The sequence below is a fragment of the Pleurodeles waltl genome, chromosome 8, assembly GCF_031143425.1.
Source record: "Pleurodeles waltl isolate 20211129_DDA chromosome 8, aPleWal1.hap1.20221129, whole genome shotgun sequence".
Taxonomy (NCBI): domain Eukaryota; kingdom Metazoa; phylum Chordata; class Amphibia; order Caudata; family Salamandridae; genus Pleurodeles; species Pleurodeles waltl.
The window spans coordinates 1,542,428,845-1,542,454,217 of NC_090447.1; the positions used below are offsets into that span (position 1 = coordinate 1,542,428,845).

At 50.6% G+C, this 25,373-nt stretch overlaps 1 protein-coding gene across 1 annotated transcript in view; it reads right to left on the reverse strand.

The window, feature by feature from the left end:
• Window positions 1-3,379: 3,379 nt before the first annotated feature.
• WDR3 (WD repeat domain 3) overlaps window positions 3,380-25,373 on the reverse strand; it is a 188,218-nt gene continuing 166,224 nt past the window's right edge. The window contains exons 25-26 of the mRNA XM_069203010.1: window positions 22,273-22,366; window positions 3,380-4,050 (exon numbers count right to left, since the gene is read on the reverse strand). Coding sequence (XP_069059111.1) covers window positions 3,895-4,050; window positions 22,273-22,366 — 250 coding nt within the window. The 3' untranslated portion in view covers window positions 3,380-3,894. The remainder of the gene's footprint in view (window positions 4,051-22,272; window positions 22,367-25,373) is intronic.

Consider the following 25,373-nt stretch of genomic DNA (forward strand, 5'->3'; position numbering starts at 1 on the left):
ATTGTGGGATGTAAAGGGTACCAAAGCAACCACATTTAGAGGAGAAAGCACAATCACTGGTGTCTTGGTTAGCAGGATCCTAGTGAAACCATTCTAAGCACACTGATAACAGGCAAAGGTGGGGTAATCATGCCAAATAGACTGACTTTCTACACCCCAAGCCCTAGGTACCAGGGGTACAATTTACTAGGGACTTACAGTGGCAACTAAAGGTTTGCCAATTGGGAAAAACGACTGTGCAGTTTTAGGGAAAGAGATCTGGCACTGGGGACCTTGTTTAGCAGGGAGCCAGTGCACTTTCAGTTAAAATTACATCGGAAACCAGGAAAACGTGCTGCTGGGGGGTGACCATGTGAAAAGACACTTTCCTACACTGACCCAAGGTCATTCTAGATGTATTTATTTGTGAATTATTTTTCATGATTTGTTTTTGGCTATATAAGCCTGGCAAACAGCAAAAGCAGTCAGGCCAGACCTGAAAGTGAAGGGAGAGAGCGCGAGGAAGATACAGAGACAATATGGGACCAGAGGACAGGAGACAAGCAGACGTGAGAGACAGGGTGACATACAAGACAAACATTCTGTGTCAATCACTGAGTGACACCTAAAACACAGCACGCCCTACAGACTTCTTTTGTCTTGGCAAAGTAACTGAAGAGTTGGTGTTTCAGCGGCGCAGTGAGTGATGGGTGGGCCTTCGTGGTATAGCTGTGCCAGGTCAGACAAGTGATGGATGGTACGAGGAGGTGCTCTTAGGAAAGCTTGTGGCGGACGCAGTGTGTAGAGTTATTTATGCGCCAGTACGCAGAGCACAGCATCTATCATAAGCACGTTTATTCATTTATTTATTTAGTTTCACATAAGGCTGGTACAAGCAAGTTGTGCAAGTGAGCTGCTCTCTGTGCCTCATGACTGATGAGTACTGACAGTACAGGTTTCCAGATTCTCCTACTATGAGGCATTCCATAGGAATTCTGATGGACATTCCTTGGAATAGCAGAGCTGGTGTCTGCTGGATTGCCTCTCACAACACTGGCGATGGGTGGCGTTTCTCGTGGCACAGTTTTAACCTTTCTTGCAAGCTTAGATTTATTCTGTAGAACAACCACCTTCTGCTCTGAGCAAAATGTGACTCTACATGTGAGCAACAGAGAATTAATCAGATAAGAACGCAAAGCACCCAGAGTCACTCATGCTTCTGGGCGCTATGGAAGACCCTGAAGTAGATGGGGTTTATGCTTAATTCACTCCCATAACACTCTCTGAAACATATGACACTAAGTAATATTATGGAAATCAGGCTCCATAATACTCTGTTTTGTTTCATGAGGGATTCAGGGTGACCCGTCAAACTTCCATCAGAAGTGACAGCATGCTTACTTTCACAGCGACTCACGACATCCCAAGTCAAGCACACAAACACCAGAAAATGTGCTCAGACACCCAGTACACTAAGAAAAGTAACCAGTGGTACCGTCCATTGTGGTGCTGAGAGATTTAGGGCACAGACCATATCCCCAACACTGCGTCAACTCATAGATGCCATAATGGTTGACTCCCTGGTTGGCAGGAGGACACTTGCGTAAAATAGCCTTTCCTCACGCCATCAAGCGGGGCGACTGACTCACGAGATATTACAGGGAAACTGTGTCTAATACCCACTAGCGGTCTCCTGACCAGTGCGTGTGCCAGCTATTCTAGAGGTCTCCAACTCCCCCAGTACAGACACCGTACTCTCCTACGAGACATATTAGTTCCTTACTCCCCTTCAGGGAAACCCTTGGGAGGGAAGGGCTAGAGCTCTGGGAAGCGGAGGAGTAGATACGATAGGTGCATTATTTCGGGATGCCGCGCTAGTGCCTTTTGGATAACTCCGCGTGGATTACAATCTGCCCCTGGACCACTTCTGAGTTTATAGGACTTTGCTGTCTGAATTACAGCGCAACTGGCAAATTACAGGTACAGAAACCGATGTACACTCTCTGGTCCATGCAATACATATAACGAGAAATGGGCGTCACTTAATTACGTGGTTCAGACATGCGATGGCTCAGACACCACAAGACGGACGCCATTCCCTTAGACCAGGGTTCTGCAAAGTTGGTCCTAGAGAGCCGGGTCCATGTCAGATTTTTAGCATATCCACATTTAGAAAAAAGATGTTTCAGAAATCTACATGCTTCTAAATGTGGATATGCTAAAAATCTGGCATGGACCTGGCTCTCCAGGTCTGACTTTGCAGAACCCTGCCTTAGACAACAGTGGGAACATGATGTTGGCCGAAACTTAACAAAAAAAATTAGATTGGGTTCTAGTTTACCCATGCAGAGTGTCCCGTAATGCGAAATTTCAGTGCAGCCAACACAATATATTACACCAGGTGTATTTAACACCCGCATGCTTGCACCAAATTGAAGGCAGTGCACCGACCTGCCCAAGACGCGGCTCCCAGGATGTCGATATGGCACACATGTTCTGGACTTGTCATTGTGGCAGGCGGTAAGCACCCTCACAACTGTGACGGGAGGGAGAACCTAGGTACCATGGAAACTGGTCTCCTGGGTTTAAGGCAGGCTAGGGCGGGCAATGCCATCACCAGATTTATAGATCTGCCCTACTTATAACCAGAAGGGCCACTGCCATGAAGTGGAAAGATTGTCGTCTCCCTAGCTTAGCTCACTGGTTTGCAGCCACCTTGAAGTGGGGAAAGCATAATCTAATCTGTGGCTCTTCGTAGAGAGGAGGCACGTGGCTGGTGCAGAGTTCCCATTCGCCCCAAATTGGGATACGCTCCTGCATGAGATACCGGTGCTCTTGGCGTAACATCGAGATGTCACGTTGGACGGGTGATTCGTGACTAACTGCCACCTAGCATGATGTACTGAGGACATGTGAGGAGAGATCTTTCCCTATTCCCTGTCTGCGCTACCATTAACCCTTCAATCAATCAGGAATTTGTAAAGAGCAGTACTCACCCGTGAGGGTCTCAAGGCACTGAGGAGGGGAGGGGGTAGAGAGGTGAGGTGCTGCTATTGCTCAAACAGACAGGTCTTGAGATGTTTCCTGAAGATAAGGAGGTCTTTGGTTCCTAGGCTACCACATTTCATTAGGTACACCCCCCCCCCCTATTGGAAGTGAGATTTCTCGTACACATTCACACACACAGCAGAGTCTCGATGGACAGCTTGGGCATTCACAACTGACTCAAAACTACTTTTAATACAGTCTATAAATGAGGATCTTGTTTGATTGTAAATGTAGTGACCTGAAAATTCCACGTTTAAACTATTTGTAGTTAAGGAAAAAACTGAATCAATGTCTCCTTTTTCAGGTAAAGAGATGTCGTCTAGAAAATTAAGACCCACAGGACTGAATGCACTGATGTTAATACTATAATGATATTCTCATGACTGGTCTATTATTCATGAATAAAAACAATAAAAATTGATTCAAAAACAACTCATGGATGCCATGGGATTAGCTTCAGCTAGACCAACATCTTACATCAGCCACTGCAGACAGAATATGGAGTCTGCTTTTTTCAGTTTCAGACAAGACTCTAATACAAAATCTGAAGCCTGTTCCCAGCAACAAGTATCTTTTCATTGCAGCTAGACATCTGAAATATCAAGACATGGAACAGTGGTTCTTCGACGTTTAGACGGATGATGCGCTCTGGAGCCTGTGCCAGGACATGGACATCAGCTACAAAAAGAGGACCACCCTCATCCATTACTCCTGCATCTCACCGCCTCCCGACAGAGGCGGATCCTTCCGTGTCACCTTCACGTCAGCCGTAAAGTCCATGTCTGAGGGCGCAAGACCCTGACCCTTGAGTACTGTACTCAAAACAGGAATACAGCCCTGACGAGTCCAGGCCAGAGAGACAAACAACTAAACCATGACCAGAACCAGCTTCTCCTTCTTCTTCCTCTTCCGCCGCTTCTCTTCGAAGCGGTCTGTTGCATCTGCAAAGAATGTCACCTCTTCCTTGGACTCAATTTCTCGTTTCAGGAACTGAAGTCCAGCCATGTTAAAGCCCAGCACGTCCTGCGGGGAAAGAAACAGGAGAGAGATGATGCATGAAATATATTCATTTTAAATCTCCAACAAGCTTTGAAGGTTACTGGTGAAAGGCGAGGAGCGCGCGCTCATACAGAAGGGGGACCTTTCTAATTACTGCACGGTCCGTACACACAGCAATTCATGTTAAAGAAGAGGGCAAGGGGGCTGTTACTGTCATGAGGCAGAGCATCTCACTACTGATCCCTGATACACACCAGCTCCAGGACTAGGAGCACAGGGGAGGGGCATACTGAGGGTCAGACTTAAGGTTTTTGGTAGAGAAGATAAATGAACTCTTCCAACCCAGGGAGGGGCGAAGGGAAACATCCAAGTAGAGCAGATTTTTCTACTGCAACTGTAGGCAGGTGCGAGGTTCCATCTTTTTTTGTCAAAGGGCGCTTCCAGTAAAAACGGTCAATCAATCCTAAAGGAAGCATGTTTTTCTGGTTTGGATGTGAGAGCAGCGTGTGCACCACGTACAGACACTTGTCAGGCTCGCAAACAGTTCTGAGGTTGCGGCTCTCGGTTGGACATTTCCATCTAGTATTTGTTGCTGCTTTTCACAAAGAAGCCTTGACGAGGAAGAGGTCAGCTTGCTGCTCTTCCGGCCTTTTTGGCTTGGTTCCCTTCCTCACTTCGCTAACTACACAGTGGAAGTTGTTCAGGAAAATCCTAGTGTTTACCTCAAACTTTGTAATACCCTACTGAGAGAGAAGGGAAGAGGAAGGTGGGTGCTCCTTCAACCAACCTCTCTGCCCTCACCAGCCCCTGGCAGGCTGTGTAATCGAAGACAGTGGTATTGTGGGTAAATAGGTGGTCATTCTGACCCTGGCGGTCTTTGACCGCCAGGGCGGAGGACCGCGGGAGCACCGCCGACAGGCCGGCGGTGTTCCAATGGGGATTCCGACCGCGGCGGTAAAGCCGCGGTCGGACCGGCACCACTGGCGGGGTCCCGCCAGTGTACCGCCGCCCTATTGAATCCTCCGTGGCGGCGCAGCTTGCTGCACCGCCGCGGGGATTCCGACCCCCCCTACCGCCATCCAGATCCCGGCGGTCGGACCGCCAAGATCCGGATGGCGGTAGGGGGGGTCGCGGGGCCCCTGGGGGCCCCTGCAGTGCCCATGCCACTGGCATGGGCATTGCAGGGGCCCCCGTAAGAGGGCCCCTACATGTATTTCACTGTCTGCTGCGCAGACAGTGAAATACGCGACGGGTGCAACTGCACCCGTCGCACAGCTTCCACTCCGCCGGCTCGATTCCGAGCCGGCTTCATCGTGGAAGCCTCTTTCCCGCTGGGCTGGCTGGCGGTCTGAAGGCGACCGCCCGCCAGCCCAGCGGGAAAGTCAGAATTACCGCCGCGGTCTTTCGACCGCGGAACGGTAACCTGACGGCGGGACTTTGGCGGGCGGCCTCCGCCGCCCGCCAAGGTCAGAATGAGGGCCATAGTGTCCACTTTCAGCCAAACTTAACTAAATGGGCACAGCACACCTGCATTCTCATCCTGGGCTGCATAGGCTGTTAGGAGGTGGACACCAGGCGTCCTTTACAGCACAGAGATGGGCCTCATCGAAACGTAGGATATCTTCTAGAGGCAGCGAAAGGGGACTGTGCCGCAGCAGAGATCCAGCCTGTCCTCTAGCCTACCTTTGATGCGATTAGCCACTGCGGGCTATTAAAAAGACTTCTGGGCAGGATGGCCTTGCAAAAACTTTACAACTTTTCTATTAGAAAGAAACAAGAAAGGCCAGCAGGTTTCTGTTCCTCTAAAATAAGTCATTTGTGAGACTACTTGCAGCTCAAAGCTCTTCACCCTCAGTTTCAAAATACGTAGTCAAGGTGATTAAAAGCCACAGCATATAATGTTAATGTTGGCAAAGAACACAACTGTGGTCCAACTAGACAAGAGGCTGTAATTCATAACCAATGGTTAGAGGATCTGGGCGAAGGGTGCATTCATTGTGTGTTTGTAGTCATATACTGAACACTTGTCATCCAGCTTCTGTGCATTATTAACTGGGGCTGGACAGAGCGAAGTTTGAGGAATCTTTAAACGGAGTAATGGTATAAAGTCAAAAATATGTGAGTGGTACTAAAATGTGACAGATTCTTTCTCACAATAATTCAGGGATTTTACCCATGGCACTGCCGTAGGTTGCTTACCTGGGTGAGTGTAGTTTAGAGAGTAAAGAAACCCTCACTCACTGCAGGTCTTTGCCTGAAACCTTTACAAGACCAGAAGCGAGCTTGGTTATGATGGTAAAGAAGGTAAGTGAACAAAGCCTGATTAACCACAATACTTCTCTGCTCACTGATGTTAGAGCTGATGCTGGTCTCCAACTGGATGTTAAGATCACCCTCAAGAAACAAATGGGCTGTAAGCAATGAACCGAGGTTCAGAACGGCAGCCTCCCACAGCGCCTGGGTGGGTCTGAGTGAAATTAGGATAACTGGCTTCCAAACGTCCGGCGATCACGCCCAGTAGACATTTATAAGGTGACATTCATAGCAACCAGGTTTCCGCAGCAGAGGGGTCTATACCACATTTACAGTTAAATGCCCCTGGCTGCATTTTCTGAACAATGTAAACCGTGTTTACGCACCAACTATTTAGCAAACAGACTAAGCAGGTTCTAAGAACACATCCACCTTGTAAGTAAACAATCCAGGTCTAATTAGATAAAAACATTACCATCACCCTATCAACCGTCACAAAGACACTCAAGGTCCTGTTAGCTATTATACGTGCATATAATTTGGTGAATGTAATGTGTATTATTAAAATATGGTCACAGGTTTTTCTGCCAGACGTTGCCTTTCTCTACTCACTGTGTTTTTGACCCGTTCGGTTTACTTTCATGATCCGTTTTATAATATACATCTATGATCGTGCAGAAATGTTCAGGATTAATAATACCAAGGAAATAATTAGTGGTTACACAAGGAAGAAGATCCAATGGGATCAGATAGACCCATATCTGATTATGGCAAATCTAATTTTGAAAACGTGTTCAAGTGTAATGAAATATTTCGATCCCAGTGTTAACAAGATCCCAGCTCACTTCTCAAAGCTGGTTTTGGCTCCACACTCAATTCATTCCAAGAACAGGGGGGCTGCTCTGCTCCGAACAGTTTGGTAGAGTTTGTAGCAATGCCAGCATATCCTTCACCAGAGCCCAGAAAAGCTCCCTATGGTGGTACGTATGACTAGAAAGCACTATAAGAGATGTCTTAGTATTAGAAAGAGGGAAAAACAGTAAGAAACCTGGGTGAATTTAGCAGAGGCCATGCCACGTAAAGATGTGGTGGCATTCTATAAAACTGTGAACCAGCCCCCCTTTTCCTCCCACAGCGAAAGAGCCTTGGACATGAGCATTCCACCTGCGTGGACCACTGGATGCAGGACCTAGCTTCCGGTCTAGCCCTGCAACCATCCCGGCGCAGGTTGGCAACCCCTAATTCACACTCTGTTTGGCCAGGACCAGCATGCTCAGCTACACGGTGTGGCCTGCAAAGACAAGCCGACCCACCTCCCACAGCCTTTGGCCAGGCCCAGCATGCTTAGCTGCAGGGCGCGGCCTGCAAAGAGCAGCCGATCCCCCTTCCACAGCCTTTGGCCAGTCACAGCATGCTTAGCTGCAGGACGCGGCCTGCAATGAGCAGCCGACCCACCTCCCACAGCCTTTAGCAACTCACAGCATGCTTAGCTGCAGGGCGTGGCCTGCAATGAGCAGCTTACCCACAGCCTTTGGCCAGTCACAGCTGGCTTAGCTGCAGGGCGCGGCCTGCAATGAGCAGCCGATCCACCTCCCACAGCCTTTAGCCACTCACAGCATGCTTAGCTGCAGGGCGCGGCCTGCAATGAGCAGCCGATCCACCTCCCACAGTCTCTGGCCAGGCCCAGCATGCTTAGCTGCAGGACGCGGCCTGCAATGAGCAGCCGATCGACCTCCCACGGCCTTTGGCCAGGCCCAGCATGCTTAGCTGCAGGACGCGGCCTGCAATGAGCAGCCGATCGACCTCCCACGGCCTTTGGCCAGGCCCAGCATGCTTAGCTGCAGGACGCGGCCTGCAATGAGCAGCCGATCCACCTCCCACAGCCTTTGGCCAGGCCCAGCATGCTCAGCTACACGGCGTGGCCTGCAATGAGCAGCCGATCCACCTCCCACAGCCATTGGCCAGGCCCAGCATGCTTAGCTGCAGGACACAGCCTGCAATGAGCAGCAGTCCAACCTCCCACAGTCTTTGGCCAGGCCCAGCATGCTTAGCTGCAGGACACGGCCTGCAATGAGCAGCAGACCAACCTCCCACAGTCTTTGGCCAGGCCCAGCATGCTTAGCTGCAGCGCGCGGCCTGCAATGAACAGCAGACCAACCTCCCACAGCCTTTGGCCAGGCTCAGCATGCTTAGCTGCAGGGCGCGGCCTGCAATGAGCAGCCGATCCACCTCCCACAGTCTCTGGCCAGTCACAGCATGCTTAGCTGCAGGGCGTGGCCTGCAATGAGCAGCAGACCAACCTCCCACAGTCTTTGGCCACTCACAGCATGCTTAGCTGCAGGGTGTGGCCTGCAAAGACAAGCCGACCCACCTCCCACAGCCTTTGGCCAGGCCCACCATGCTTAGCTGCAGGACGCGGCCTGCAATGAGCAGCTGACCCACAGCCTTTGGCCAGGCACAGCATGCTTAGCTGCAGGGCGCGGCCTGCAATGAGCAGCCAATCCCCCTCCCACAGCCTTTGGCCAGGCCCAGCATGCTTAGCTGCAGGGCGCGGCCTGCAATGAGCAGCAGACCAATGTAGAAAGTTGGCTCTGTATGTGCTATTTCAAAGTAAGGAATAGCATGCACAGAGTCCAAGGGTTCCCCTTAGAGGTAAAATAGTGGTAAAAAGAGATAATACTAATGCTCTATTTTGTGGTAGTGTGGTCGAGCAGTAGGCTTATCCAAGGAGTAGTGTTAAGCATTTGTTGTACATACACATAGACAATAAATGAGGTACACACACTCAGAGACAAATCCAGCCAATAGGTTTTGTTATAGAAAAATATCTTTTCTTAGTTTATTTTAAGAACCACAGGTTCAAATTTAACATGTAATATCTTGTTTGAAAGGTATTGCAGGTAAGTACATTAGGAACTTTGAATCATTTCAATTGCATGTATACTTTTCAAGTTATTCACAAATAGCTACTTTAAAAGTGCAATTTTCACAGTTCCTGGGGGAGGTAAGTTTTTGTTAGTTTTACCAGGTAAGTAAGACACTTACAGGGTTCAGTTCTTGGTCCAAGGTAGCCCACCGTTGGGGGTTCAGAGCAACCCCAAAGTTACCACACCAGCAGCTCAGGGCCGGTCAGGTGCAGAGTTCAAAGTGGTGCCCAAAACACATAGGCTTCAATGGAGAGAAGGGGGTGCCCCGGTTCCAGTCTGCCAGCAGGTAAGTACCCGCGTCTTCGGAGGGCAGACCAGGGGGGTTTTGTAGGGCACCGGGGGGGACACAAGCCCACACAGAAATTTCACCCTCAGCGGCGCGGGGGCGGCCGGGTGCAGTGTTAGAACAAGCGTCGGGTTCGCAATGGAAGTCAATGAGAGATCAAGGGATCTCTTCAGCCCTGCAGGCAGGCAAGGGGGGGCTTCCTCGGGGAAACCTCCACTTGGGCAAGGGAGAGGGACTCCTGGGGGTCACTTCTGCAGTGAAAGTCCGGTCCTTCAGGTCCTGGGGGCTGCGGGTGCAGGGTCTTTTCCAGGCGTCGGGACTTAGGTTTCAGAGAGTCGCGGTCAGGGGAAGCCTCGGGATTCCCTCTGCAGGCGGCGCTGTGGGGGCTCAGGGGGGACAGGTTTTGGTACTCACAGTCGTAGAGTAGTCCGGGGGTCCTCCCTGAGGTGTTGGTTCTCCACCAGCCGAGTCGGGGTCGCCGGGTGCAGTGTTGCAAGTCTCACGCTTCTTGCGGGGAGATTGCAGGGTTCTTTAAAGCTGCTCCTTTGGATAAAGTTGCAGTCTTTTTGGAGCAGGTCCGCTGTCCTCAGGAGTTTCTTGTCGTCGTCGAAGCAGGGCAGTCCTCAGAGGATTCAGAGGTCGCTGGTCCCTTTGGAAGGCGTCGCTGGAGCAGAGTTCTTTGGAAGGCAGGAGACAGGCCGGTGAGTTTCTGGAGCCAAGGCAGTTGTTGTCTTCTGGTCTTCCTCTGCAGGGGTTTTCAGCTAGGCAGTCCTTCTTCTTGTTGTTGCAGGAATCTAAATCTTTAGGTTCAGGGAAGCCCTTAAATACTAAATTTAAGGGCGTGTTTAGGTCTGGGGGGTTAGTAGCCAATGGCTACTAGCCCTGAGGGTGGGTACACCCTCTTTGTGCCTCCTCCCAAGGGGAGGGGGTCACATTCCTATCCCTATTGGGGGAATCCTCCTTCTTCAAGATGGAGGATTTCTAAAAGTCAGAGGCACCTCAGCTCAGGACACCTTAGGGGCTGTCCTGACTGGCCAGTGACTCCTCCTTGTTTTTCTCATTATCTCTCCTGGACTTGCCGCCAAAAGTGGGGGCTGGGTCCAGGAGGCGGGCATCTCCACTAGCTGGAGTGCCCTGGGGCATTGTAACACGAAGCTTGAGCCTTTGAAGCTCACTGCTAGGTGTTACAGTTCCTGCAGGGGGGAGGTGTGAAGCACCTCCACCCAGAGCAGGCTTTGTTTCTGTCCTCAGAGAGCACAAAGGCTCTCACCGCATGAGGTCAGACACTCGTCTCTCAGCAGCAGGCTGGCACAGACCAGTCAGTCCTGCACTGAACAATTGGGTAAAATACAGGGGGTATCTCTAAGATGCCCTCTGTGTGCATTTTTTAATAAATCCAACACTGGCATCAGTGTGGGTTTATTATTCTGAGAAGTTTGATACTAAACTTCCCAGTATTCAGTGTAGCCATTATGGAGCTGTGGAGTTCGTTTTTGACAGACTCCCAGCCCATATACTCTTATGGCTACCCTGCACTTACAATGTCTAAGGTTTTGCTTAGACACTGTAGGGGCATAGTGCTCATGCACATATGCCCTCACCTGTGGTATAGTGCACCCTGCCTTAGGGCTGTAAGGCCTACTAGAGGGGTGACTTACCTATGCCACAGGCAGTGGGAGGTTGGCATGGCACCCTGAGGGGAGTGCCATGTCGACTTAGTCATTTTCTCCCCATCAGCACACACAAGCTGGCAAGCAGTGTGTCTGTGCTGAGTGAGGGGTCCCTAGGGTGGCATAAGACATGCTGCAGCCCTTAGAGACCTTCCCTGGCATCAGGGCCCTTGGTACCAGGGGGACCAGTTACAAGGGACTTACCTAGGTGCCAGGGTTGTGCCAATTGTGGAAACAATGGTACATTTTAGGTGAAAGAACACTGGTGCTGGGGCCTGGTTAGCAGGGTCCCAGCACACTTCTCAGTCAAGTCAGCATCAGTATCAGGCAAAAAGTGGGGGGTAACTGCAACAGGGAGCCATTTCTTTACACAAGCCCCCCCCAGCCCACAGGCCAGGAGACTCAGCCAAAGCTGGGAGAGTCTTCCTAGTCTGTCAGGCGAGGAAGAGTAGAGGAAATAGGCTGGTTTGTTGCAGGGCCTACTCTGCCTTACATCCTCCTGTTCAGGTCATTCCCTCTGGGGAACTGACCCACTTCCACAGTGATAGGACGTAGTCTGAACTGCCTCTTGTCTGTGCTTTTTATGTCTTCACCCATTCTCTCTATTTTGGGGTTAGAGGTATCCACCTCTGCTAATCTTATCTTAGCCAGGGTCACCCCTAGCTTACCCAAAGAGGTTACCCAGAGCTGGAGTAACCCCACCATGACCAACAGGGTCAGGGGGCCTAACTTGCTATTTGGCATGGGGTCTGACCACCATGCCAAGGATAGTGCAGCCATAAAGGCTAACACCCAGCAGAGGCCACTGACAGCTGTCAGTGCCCAGAACCACACCTTTAGCTCTTCACCTACAAGGGAAGGGGCTAAGTTACAGGCTTCTTTGGGTTCAGGGTGCCTGTCTGCTGTATTAGAGTGGGGGGTTACCACATCTTGTAGGAAACACCCTTCTTCCACTCTTTCTTCTGTTAGCTGAGGAGCCACCCACTCAGACTTAACAGTTGCCTGACTAGCCAGGACTTCTTGTGGGTCAGGTTGGACTTTATCAGAGCCACTTTTGGAGTTCTCCTCTACTGGAGCAGAATCTCCTTGGCTTGCTGGAACCTTGGCTAAATGTTGTCCACCTTTCCTACTCTGTTTCCTTTTCTTTTTCTTCTGGGGCCTACTGGCATTTACTGCAGAGGCAGGCACTCCAGAATCCTTGGGAGAGGACTGGCCCTGGACCAGTTCTTCTCTTAGGCTCTGACTAACCTCTGGGTAGTCATTTCCAAGGAGACAATCAAGGGGGAGGTCTGTACTGACTACCACCCTTCTCCAGCTAAAAGTTCCACCCACTTCTATGGGCACAAGAGCCACAGGCCTATTAGTGACCCTGTCTGGGCTAACTCTTACTCTGGCCATCTCACCTGGGATGTACTGGTTTGAGAGCACCAGCCTGTCATGCACAATAGTGTGACTGGCACAAGTGTCTCTCAGGGCAGTGGCTGGGATTCCATTCACCTGTAGGTGGTGGAAGTGTCTACTTCCCTCTGGAATCTCCAACTCACCTGTTGGGCCCTTTTTCCAGTTGAAGGCTATGAAGACCTCCTCATCTGAGGAGTCATCCCCAATGGCTACACTGGTCACCCCTGGGATTTTGCTAGGGGGTTTGTTTTTGGGACAAGAAGTGTCCTTGGTGTGGTGCCCTGTCTGTTTACAGTTATGGCACCATGCCTTAGTGGCATCCCAGCTCTTACCCTGGTACCCACCTTTGTTTTGGGTTGTGTCTCTGGGCCCACCCACCTGGTCTGGTTTTTGGGGGCCTACAGGGGACTCTTTTTCTTTGTTTCTAGTGTCACCCACTTTCTCCTGGGGAGGCTTTGTAACCCCTTTCTTTTGGTCACCCCCAGTGGAAGTTTTGGTTACCCTAGTCTTGACCCAGTGGTCTGCCTTCTTTCCCAATTCTTGGGGAGAAATTGGACCTAGGTCTACCAGATACTGATGCAACTTTTCATTGAAGCAGTTACTTAAAATGTGTTCTTTCATAAACAAATTATAAAGCCCAACATAGTCATACACTTAATTTCCAGTTACCCAACCATCCAGTGTTTTTACTGAGTAGTCAACATAATCAACCCAGGTCTGGCTCGAGGATTTTTGAGCCCCCCTGAATCTAATTCTATACTCCTCAGTGGAGAATCCAAAGCCCTCAATCAGGGTACCCTTCATGAGGTCATAAGATTCTGCATCTTTTCCAGAGAGTGTGAGGAGTCTATCCCTACACTTTCCTGTGAACATTTCCCAAAGGAGAGCACCCCAGTGAGATTTGTTCACTTTTCTGGTTACACAAGCCCTCTCAAAAGCTGTGAACCATTTGGTGATGTCATCACCATCTTCATATTTTGTTACAATCCCTTTGGGGATTTTCAACATGTCAGGAGAATCTCTGACCCTATTTATGTTGCTGCCACCATTGATGGGTCCTAGGCCCATCTCTTTTCTTTCCCTTTCTATGGCTAGGATCTGTCTTTCCAAAGCCAATCTTTTGGCCATCCTGGCTAACTGGATGTCCTCTTCACTGGAGTTATCCTCAGTGATTTCAGAGTTGTTGGTCCCTCCTGTGAGGGAACCAGCATCTCTGACTATTATTTGTGGAGTCAGGGCTTGAGAGGCCCTGCTCTCCCTAAATAGGACTGGTAGGGGGGAATTTTCCTCCAAGTCACTATCTTCATCCTCTGTGTTGCCATCCTCAGAGGGGTTGGCCTTTGCAAACTGCCAACAGCTCCTGGAGCTGTAGTTTGGAAGGTCTGGGGCCCATTGTTATTTTCTTTATTTTACAGAGTGACCTTAGCTCCCTCATCTTAAGATGGAGGTAAGGTGTGGTGTCGAGTTCCACCACATTCACATCTGTACTAGACATTATGCTTCTAAAAGTTGGAATACTTTTTAAGAAACTAAAACTAGTTCTAGAATCTAATTCAAACTTTTACAAACTTTTAAACTCTAAAAGAAATGCTAAACAGGATCTAACACAAGGCCCTAGCAGGTCTTTTAAGAATTTAGAAAACTTTTCAAATTGCAAAAATCAATTTCTAATGACAATTTTGGAATTTGTCGTGTGATCAGGTATTGGCTGAGTAGTCCAGCAAATGCAAAGTCTTGTACCCCACCGCTGATCCACCAATGTAGGAAGTTGGCTCTGTATGTGCTATTTCAAAGTAAGGAATAGCATGCAGAGAGTCCAAGGGTTCCCCTTAGAGGTAAAATAGTGGTAAAAAGAGATAATACTAATGCTCTATTTTGTGGTAGTGTGGTCGAGCAGTAGGCTTATCCAAGGAGTAGTGTTAAGCATTTGTTGTACATACACATAGACAATAAATGAGGTACACACACTCAGAGACAAATCCAGCCAATAGGTTTTGTTATAGAAAAATATCTTTTCTTAGTTTATTTTAAGAACCACAGGTTCAAATTTAACATGTAATATCTTGTTTGAAAGGTATTGCAGGTAAGTACATTAGGAACTTTGAATCATTTCAATTGCATGTATACTTTTCAAGTTATTCACAAATAGCTACTTTAAAAGTGGACACTGCAATTTTCACAGTTCCTGGGGGAGGTAAGTTTTTGTTAGTTTTACCAGGTAAGTAAGACACTTACAGGGTTCAGTTCTTGGTCCAAGGTAGCCCACCGTTGGGGGTTCAGAGCAACCCCAAAGTTACCACACCAGCAGCTCAGGGCCGGTCAGGTGCAGAGTTCAAAGTGGTGCCCAAAACACATAGGCTTCAATGGAGAGAAGGGGGTGCCCCGGTTCCAGTCTGCCAGCAGGTAAGTACCCGCGTCTTCGGAGGGCAGACCAGGGGGGTTTTGTAGGGCACCGGGGGGGACACAAGCCCACACAGAAATTTCACCCTCAGCGGCGCGGGGGCGGCCGGGTGCAGTGTTAGAACAAGCGTCGGGTTCGCAATGGAAGTCAATGAGAGATCAAGGGATCTCTTCAGCGCTGCAGGCAGGCAAGGGGGGGGCTTCCTCGGGGAAACCTCCACTTGGGCAAGGGAGAGGGACTCCTGGGGGTCACTTCTGCAGTGAAAGTCCGGTCCTTCAGGTCCTGGGGGCTGCGGGTGCAGGGTCTTTTCCAGGCGTCGGGACTTAGGTTTCAGAGAGTCGCGGTCAGGGGAAGCCTCGGGATTCCCTCTGCAGGCGGCGCTGTGGGGGCTCAGGGGGGACAGGTTTTGGTACTCACAGTCGTAGAGTAGTCCGGGGGTCCTCCCTGAGGTGTTGGTTCTCCACCAGCCGAGTCGGGGTCGCCGGGTGCAGTGTTGCAAGTCTCACGCTTCTTGCGGGGAGATTGCAGGGTTCTTTAAAGCTGCTCCTTTGGATAAAGTTGCAGTCTTTTTGGAGCAGGTCCGCTGTCCTCAGGAGTTTCTTGTCGTCGTCGAAGCAGGGCAGTCCTCAGAGGATTCAGAGGTCGCTGGTCCCTTTGGAAGGCGTCGCTGGAGCAGAGTTCTTTGGAAGGCAGGAGACAGGCCGGTGAGTTTCTGGAGCCAAGGCAGTTGTTGTCTTCTGGTCTTCCTCTGCAGGGGTTTTCAGCTAGGCAGTCCTTCTTCTTCTTGTTGCAGGAATCTAAATCTTTAGGTTCAGGGAAGCCCTTAAATACTAAATTTAAGGGCGTGTTTAGGTCTGGGGGGTTAGTAGCCAATGGCTACTAGCCCTGAGGGTGGGTACACCCTCTTTGTGCCTCCTCCCAAGGGGAGGGGGTCACATTCCTATCCCTATTGGGGGAATCCTCCTTCTTCAAGATGGAGGATTTCTAAAAGTCAGAGGCACCTCAGCTCAGGACACCTTAGGGGCTGTCCTGACTGGCCAGTGACTCCTCCTTGTTTTTCTCATTATCTCTCCTGGACTTGCCGCCAAAAGTGGGGGCTGGGTCCAGGAGGCGGGCATCTCCAGTAGCTGGAGTGCCCTGGGGCATTGTAACACGAAGCTTGAGCCTTTGAAGCTCACTGCTAGGTGTTACAGTTCCTGCAGGGGGGAGGTGTGAAGCACCTCCACCCAGAGCAGGCTTTGTTTCTGTCCTCAGAGAGCACAGAGGCTCTCACCGCATGAGGTCAGACACTCGTCTCTCAGCAGCAGGCTGGCACAGACCAGTCAGTCCTGCACTGAACAATTGGGTAAAATACAGGGGGTATCTCTAAGATGCCCTCTGTGTGCATTTTTTAATAAATCCAACACTGGCATCAGTGTGGGTTTATTATTCTGAGAAGTTTGATACTAAACTTCCCACTATTCAGTGTAGCCATTATGGAGCTGTGGAGTTCGTTTTTGACAGACTCCCAGCCCATATACTCTTATGGCTACCCTGCACTTACAATGTCTAAGGTTTTGCTTAGACACTGTAGGGGCATAGTGCTCATGCACATATGCCCTCACCTGTGGTATAGTGCACCCTGCCTTAGGGCTGTAAGGCCTACTAGAGGGGTGACTTACCTATGCCACAGGCAGGGGGAGGTTGGCATGGCACCCTGAGGGGAGTGCCATGTCGACTTAGTCATTTTCTCCCCATCAGCACACACAAGCTGGCAAGCAGTGTGTCTGTGCTGAGTGAGGGGTCCCTAGGGTGGCATAAGACATGCTGCAGCCCTTAGAGACCTTCCCTGGCATCAGGGCCCTCGGTACCAGGGGTACCAGTTACAAGGGACTTACCTAGGTGCCAGGGTTGTGCCAATTGTGGAAACAATGGTACATTTTAGGTGAAAGAACACTGGTGCTGGGGCCTGGTTAGCAGGGTCCCAGCACACTTCTCAGTCAAGTCAGCATCAGTATCAGGCAAAAAGTGGGGGGTAACTGCAACAGGGAGCCATTTCTTTACAACCAACCTCCCACAGCCTTTGGCCAGGCCCAGCATGCTTAGCTGCAGGGCGTGGCCTGCAATGAGCAGCCGATCCCCCTCCCACAGGCTTTGGCCAGTCACAGCATGCTTAGCTGCCGGGCGTGGCCTGCAATGAGCAGCCGATCCACCTCCCACAGCCTTTGGCCAGGCCCAGCATGCTTAGCTGCAGGACGCGGCCTGCAATGAGCAGCCGATCCCCCTTCCACAGCCTTTGGCCAGTCACAGCATGCTTAGCTGCAGGACGCGGCCTGCAATGAGGAGCCGATCCCCCTTCCACAGCCTTTGGCCAGGCCCAGCATGCTTAGCTGCAGGGCGCGGCCTGCAATGAGCAGCCGATCCCCCTTCCACAGCCTTTGGCCAGTCACAGCATGCTTAGCTGCAGGGCGCGGCCTGCAATGAGCAGCAGACCAACCTCCCACAGCCTTTGGCCAGGCCCAGCATGCTTAGCTGCAGGGCGCGGCCTGCAATGAGCAGCAGACCAACCTCCCACAGCCTTTGGCCAGGCCCAGCATGCTTAGCTGCAGGGCGTGGTATGCAATGAGCAGCCGATCCCCCTTCCACAGCCTTTGGCCAGTCACAGCATGCTTAGCTGCAGGGCGCGGCCTGCAATGAGCAGCCGATCCCCCTTCCACAGCCTTTGGCCAGTCACAGCATGCTTAGCTGCAGGGCGCGGCCTGCAATGAGCAGCCGATCCCCCTCCCACAGCCTTTGGCCAGTAACAGCATGCTTAGCTGCAGGGCGTGGCCTGCAATGAGCAGCCGATCCCCCTCCCACAGCCTTTGGCCAGGCCCAGCATGCTTAGCTGCAGGACGCGGCCTGCAATGAGCAGCCGATCCCCCTTCCACAGCCTTTGGCCAGTCACAGCATGCTTAGCTGCAGGGCGTGGCTTGCAATGAGCAGCCGATCCACCTCCCACAGCCTTTGGCCAGTCACAGCATGCTTAGCTGCAGGGCGCGGCCTGCAATGAGCAGCCGATCCACCTCCCACAGTCTCTGGCCAGGCGCAGCATGCTTAGCTGCAGGACGCGGCCTGCAATGAGCAGCAGACCAACCTCCCACAGCCTTTGGCCAGGCCCAGCATGCTTAGCTGCAGGGCGTGGCCTGCAATGAGCAGCCGATCCCCCTCCCACAGCCTTTGGCCAGTCACAGCATGCTTAGCTGCAGGGCGTGGCCTGCAATGAGCAGCCGATCGACCTCCCACAGCCTTTGGCCAGGCCCAGCATGCTTAGCTGCAGGATGCGGCCTGCAATGAGCAGCCGATTGACCTCCCACAGCCTTTGGCCAGGCCCAGCATGCTTAGCTGCAGGACGCGGCCTGCAATGAGCAGCCGATCCACCTCCCACAGTCTCTGGGCAGTCACAGCATGCTTAGCTGCAAGGCGTGGCCTGCAATGAGCAGCCGATCCACCTCCCACAGCCTTTGGCCAGGCCCAGCATGCTTAGCTGCAGGACGCGGCCTGCAATGAGCAGCCGATCCCCCTCCCACAGCCTTTGGCCAGGCCCAGCATGCTTAGCTGCAGGGCGCGGCCTGCAATGAGCAGCAGACCAACCTCCCACAGCCTTTGGCCAGGCCCAGCATGCTTAGCTGCAGGGCGCGGCCTGCAATGAGCAGCAGACCAACCTCCCACAGCCTTTGGCCAGGCCCAGCATGCTTAGCTGCAGGGCGTGGCCTGCAATGAGCAGCCGATCCCCCTCCCACAGCCTTTGGCCAGTCACAGCATGCTTAGCTGCAGGGAGCGGCCTGCAATGAGCAGCCGATCCACCTCCCACAGCCTTTGGCCAGGCCCAGCATGCTTAGCTGCAGGACGCGGCCTGCAATGAGCAGCCGATCCCCCTTCCACAGCCTTTGGCCAGGCCCAGCATGCTTAGCTGCAGGGCGCGGCCTGCAATGAGCAGCCGATCCCCCTCCCACAGCCTTTGGCCAGTCACAGCATGCTTAGCTGCAGGGCGCGGCCTACAATGAGCAGCAGACCAACCTCCCACAGCCTCTGGCCAGGCCCAGCATGCTTAGCTGCAGGACGCGGCCTGCAATGAGCAGCAGACCAACCTCCCACAGCCTCTGGCCAGGTCCAGCATGCTTAGCTGCAGGGCGCGGCCTGCAATGAGCAGCCGATCCCCCTCCCACAGCCTTTGGCCAGTAACAGCATGCTTAGCTGCAGGGCGTGGCCTGCAATGAGCAGCCGATCCCCCTCCCACAGCCTGTGGCCAGGCCCAGCATGCTTAGCTGCAGGACGCGGCCTGCAATGAGCAGCCGATCCCCCTTCCACAGCCTTTGGCCAGTCACAGCATGCTTAGCTGCAGGGCGTGGCTTGCAATGAGCAGCCGATCCACCTCCCACAGCCTTTGGCCAGTCACAGCATGCTTAGCTGCAGGGCGCGGCCTGCAATGAGCAGCCGATCCACCTCCCACAGTCTCTGGCCAGGCGCAGCATGCTTAGCTGCAGGACGCGGCCTGCAATGAGCAGCAGACCAACCTCCCACAGCCTTTGGCCAGGCCCAGCATGCTTAGCTGCAGGGCGTGGCCTGCAATGAGCAGCCGATCCCCCTCCCACAGCCTTTGGCCAGTCACAGCATGCTTAGCTGCAGGGCGTGGCCTGCAATGAGCAGCCGATCGACCTCCCACAGCCTTTGGCCAGGCCCAGCATGCTTAGCTGCAGGATGCGGCCTGCATTGAGCAGCCGATTGACCTCCCACAGCCTTTGGCCAGGCCCAGCATGCTTAGCTGCAGGACGCGGCCTGCAATGAGCAGCCGATCCACCTCCCACAGTCTCTGGGCAGTCACAGCATGCTTAGCTGCAAGGCGTGGCCTGCAATGAGCAGCCGATCCACCTCCCACAGCCTTTGGCCAGGCCCAGCATGCTTAGCTGCAGGACGCGGCCTGCAATGAGCAGCCGATCCCCCTCCCACAGCCTTTGGCCAGGCCCAGCATGCTTAGCTGCAGGGCACGGCCTGCAATGAGCAGCAGACCAACCTCCCACAGCCTTTGGCCAGGCCCAGCATGCTTAGCTGCAGGGCGCGGCCTGCAATGAGCAGCAGACCAACCTCCCACAGCCTTTGGCCAGGCCCAGCATGCTTAGCTGCAGGGCGTGGCCTGCAATGAGCAGCCGATCCCCCTCCCACAGCCTTTGGCCAGTCACAGCATGCTTAGCTGCAGGGAGCGGCCTGCAATGAGCAGCCGATCCACCTCCCACAGCCTTTGGCCAGGCCCAGCATGCTTAGCTGCAGGACGCGGCCTGCAATGAGCAGCCGATCCCCCTTCCACAGCCTTTGGCCAGGCCCAGCATGCTTAGCTGCAGGGCGCGGCCTGCAATGAGCAGCCGATCCCCCTCCCACAGCCTTTGGCCAGTCACAGCATGCTTAGCTGCAGGGCGCGGCCTGCAATGAGCAGCAGACCAACCTCCCACAGCGTCTGGCCAGGCCCAGCATGCTTAGCTGCAGGACGCGGCCTGCAATGAGCAGCAGACCAACCTCCCACAGCCTCTGGCCAGGCCCAGCATGCTTAGCTGCAGGACGCGGCCTGCAATGAGCAGCAGACCAACCTCCCACAGCCTCTGGCCAGGCACAGCATGCTTAGCTGCAGGGCGTGGCCTGCAATGAGCAGCCGATCCCCCTTCCACAGCCTTTGGCCAGTCACAGCATGCTTAGCTGCAGGGCGTGGCCGGCAATGAGCATCTTACCCACAGCCTTTGGCGAGGCCCCGCGACTCTCCTGCAGTTGTGCTGCCAATGCACGTTGCACATGGCCTTCTGCTCTGAACAGAAGGGAGTGGTCACTGATGGACGTATCCTCTGGTTGGGCGCAGCTTTTTTTTCTATTTTTTTTTTTCGCAAGAAGGAACATTACTATCCCATGTTTTTATTTTAAGTGAAAAAATTGTTGTTTTTTTAAAATGAAAATCGTGATTTTCAAAGGGAAATGGAACCTTTTTGCTGCACATAAATTTGTGGCTGCAAGAGCACACTTTTTATTAAAATCGTGATTTTGTTTCTGCAACAAACCCATTTTTTTTTTTTGAGGCAATCTGTCCATGCTTCTGGATGTCCTGCAGCATTTTCCTTGGGTCTTACTCCTCACGTGGTGCCCCAACCTCCCACCACGGATGCTGACCTTTTCTGCAGCCATAAAATTATGATTTATAAATGGCGAAGAAAACAATCTCCTTCATAACTCAATCAGATTTTGGAAAAACTCCAATTACGATTCGCAGGATACATGATCATCCAAACAGCACAAATATGCAAAAGTGTTAACCCTTTAAAGCCCATTCAACAACTTATTTTCACCACTTACACGTCACAAACTACTGAATGCCTTTACGCCAAAGCACCGGAAGCAGACTTCTGGGGAGAGTTCTGCGCTCAAGCAGTCCTGGCTGAAGGAGCAAGCGGAAATCCCTATGGCAGCAAAAATGGGGAAACATTTCTTTCCAGTCTCGTCCCCTAATCCTTTCCCGGATCTGCATGAAAACTGGCATGCAGGGCTTTAGTTAACTACACCACACATCTGCTAATTTTAGTGCAAGTCATTCCATGGCGTCCAAAGTTTTAGGAAAGTTAAAACAAAAAAAAACAAAAAAAAAACACAAGGCTTTTCAACGGAAGGTGTGGCTCAACCATCACTACGCCATGGTAACTGTGCACTTCTGCAGAACAGCAGTCTGTGGGTCTTCGATTCTTAGTCGAAATGAGTTTTAAGACTGAATTATAAATTTTGCATTTTCAATCCCTCGATTAAATATGACACTGCAAACTTTGTGAAAGATAATTTGATCTCACTGTAACGTTATTTGTTTTATAATATGATGCAGAAGGGTTACTTTTATATTGTTTTTATGGTTCTTTTGTACCAAAATAAACTGAAATCATAAATAAAGATAATTACTAGTGTGCATTTTGGTTAAAAGACACTTGACCTGACAAAGGTATGATTTTGCAATATCTATTAAGAACGTTATTTATTTTCTTAGAACGTCAATAGCGTGCCGTTAAATGGTCATAATCTCATTAAGCAATAACAAACTTTTCTTAACACAACCAGGGGGCTGTGGAAGATGATCCACCTCCATCCAGCTCGTCCTCGTCCATTCGTCAACTCTTTCCCTCTCCTGATCTTCCTTGTCCACCCCAGCACCCCCTTATTTCCTCATCCATTCCCTCACTCTTTCGCCATCTCAGTCACCCCTGAACCTCCTCTTCTACAACAGACTTGGGTAAGAACCCAACACAGGACGAAGGACCGCACTCTCACCTTGACTTGGCCAACCTTTGCGATCGTGGTCGTCTTCAGGCTTTCTATCACACCCAGGAGCATCTGGTTGCTGGTGATCTGACCAAAGTGGATCCTGAACAAGGCCAAGAAAAGACATCAGACAGGACTGAGTACAAGAGGTCACTGTAGCAGCAAAGACTGGAGTTCACTATACAACCAAAACGGACGACCATCCGTGAAGAACAGATGCCCGTACACAAGCACAGGAACTATGACGTCACTTGCAACATACAATAAAGAGGAAGGAGGTCATTCTGAATATGACCATAAGCTACTTAATGAAAATGTCACTAACCCAGTGTACATCTGTTCGTGGCATTAGTCGCTGCCGATTCACATGCTGTGCACAGTCCGCCGTCTGGTGTTGGGTCGGAGTGTTACAAGTTGTTTTTCTTCGAAGAAGTCTTTTCGAGTCACGAGACCGAGGGACTCCTCCCACTTCGGTTCCATTGCGCATGGGCGTCGACTCCATCTTAGATTGTTTTCCCCGCAGAGGGTGAGGTAGGAGTTGTGTATGCTAATAATAGTGCCCATGCAATGGAATAAATACGTATGTACAAAATTAAGGTTTAATGTAATATATTTACAAATGTACAAATGTTCAAGATCTACTTCTAAACGGCTACAGGCTCCCGGGGAGGAGGGTGGGCGCATGTGAATCTGCAGCGACTAATGCCACGAACAGATGTACACTGGGTAAATGACATTTTCAGTTTGGTGGCATGTGTTACTGCAGATACACATGCTGTGCATAGACTAGTAAGAAGTTATCTCCCCAAAAGCGGTGGTTCAGCCTGTAGGAGTTGAAGTAGTTTGAAATAAAGTTCTTAGTACGGCTTGACCTACTGTGGCCTGTTGTGCAGATAACACATCTACACAGTAGTGTTTAGTAAATGTATGAGGCGTAGACCATGTTGCTGCCTTACATATTTCGGTCATTGGAATATTTCCTAGACAGGCCATAGTAGCACCTTTCTTTCTGGTTGAGTGTGCCTTTGGTGTAATAGGCAGTTCTCTCTTTGCTTTAAGATAGCAGGTTTGGATGCACTTTACTATCCATCTGGCGATACCTTGTTTTGAAATTGGATTTCCTGTATGAGGTTTTTGGAAGGCAATAAATAGTTGTTTTGTTTTCCTAATTTCTTTTGTCCTGTCAATGTAGTACATTAGCGCTCTCTTGATGTCTAATGTATGTAGTGCTCTTTCAGCTATTGAATCTGGCTGTGGGAAGAACATTGGTAATTCCACTGTTTGGTTTAAGTGGAAAGGTGAGATAACCTTTGGTAAGAATTTTGGATTTGTTCTTAAAACAACCTTATTTTTGTGTATTTGAATAAATGGTTTTGTATGGTAAACGCCTGTATTTCACTTACTCTTCTTAGAGATGTGATGGCAATGAGAAATGCAACTTTCCACGTTAAGTATTGCATTTCACAAGAATGCATGGGTTCGAAAGGTGGACCCATGAGCCTTGTCAAGACAATGTTGAGGTTCCATGAAGGAACAGGTGGTGTCCTTGGTGGTATTATTCTCTTTAGGCCCTCCATAAACGCTTTAATGACAGGTATTCTAAATAGGGAAGTTGAATGAGTAATCTGCAGGTATGCAGATATTGCTGCGAGATGTATTTCTATGGAAGAGAAAGCTAGATTTGATTTTTGTAGATGTAGTAAATATCCTACTACATCTTTTGGAGATGCATGCAATGGTTGGACTTGATTATTATGGCAGTAACAAACAAATCTTTTCCATTTACTTGCATAGCAGTGTCTAGTGGATGGCCTTCTAGCTTGTTTTATGACCTCCATACACTCTTGTGTGAGGTTCAAGTGTCCAAATTCTAGGATTTCAGGAGCCAAATTGCTAGATTCAGCGATGCCGGGTTTGGATGCCTGATCTGTTGTTTGTGTTGTGTTAACAAATCTGGCCTGTTGGGTAGTTTGACATGAGGTACTACTGACAGGTCTAGTAGTGTGGTATACCAAGGTTGTCTTGCCCATGTTGGTGCTATTAGTATGAGTTTGAGTTTGTTTTGACTCAATCTGTTTACTAGATATGGAAGGAGAGGGAGAGGGGGAAAAGCGTACGCAAATATCCCTGACCAATTCATCCATAGAGCATTGCCTTGAGATTGCCGGTGTGGGTACCTGGATGCGAAGTTTTGGCATTTTGCGTTTTCTTTTGTTGCAAATAGATCTATTTGAGGTGCTCCCCAAATTTGGAAGTAAGTGTTCAGGATTTGGGGGTGAATTTCCCATTCGTGGACCTGTTGGAGATCCCGAGAGAGATTGTCTGCTAGCTGGTTCTGGATCCCTGGAATAAACTGTGCTATTAGGCGAATGTGGTTGTGAATTGCCCAATGCCATATTTTTTGTGTGAGGAGACACAACTGTGTCGAGTGTATTCCCCCCTGTTTGTTTAAATACACTGTCGTCATGTTGTCTGTTTTGTCAAGAATGTATTTGTGGGTTATCATTGGTTGGAATGCTTTCAACGCTAGAAATACTGCTAACAATTCTAGGTGATTTATATGAAACTTTCTTTGATGTACGTCCCATTGTCCTTGGATGCTGTGTTGATTGAGGTGTGCTCCCCACCCTGTCATGGAAGCATCTGTTGTTATCACGTATTGTGGCACTGGGTCTTGGAAAGGCCGCCCTTTGTTTAAATTTGTACTGTTCCACCATAGAAGTGAGATGTATGTTTGGCGGTCTATCAACACCAGATCTAGAAGGCGACTCTGTGCATGTGACCATTGTGATGCTAGGCACTGTTGTAAGGGCCGCATGTGCAATCTTGCGTTTGGGACAATGGCTATGCATGAGGACATCATGCCTAGGAGTTTTAAGACCATCTTTGCGTGTACCTTTTGTGTTGGGTACATAGCTTGTATCACCTTGTGAAAATTTTTAACCCTTTGTGGACTTGGAGTGGCTATCCCTTTTGTTGTGTTGATTGTCGCTCCTAAGTATTGCTGTGTTTGACACGGCAAAAGGTGTGACTTTGCATAGTTGATGGAGAAACCGAGTTTGTAAAGGGTTTGTATAACATAATCTGTGTGGTGTAAACACTTTGTTAGC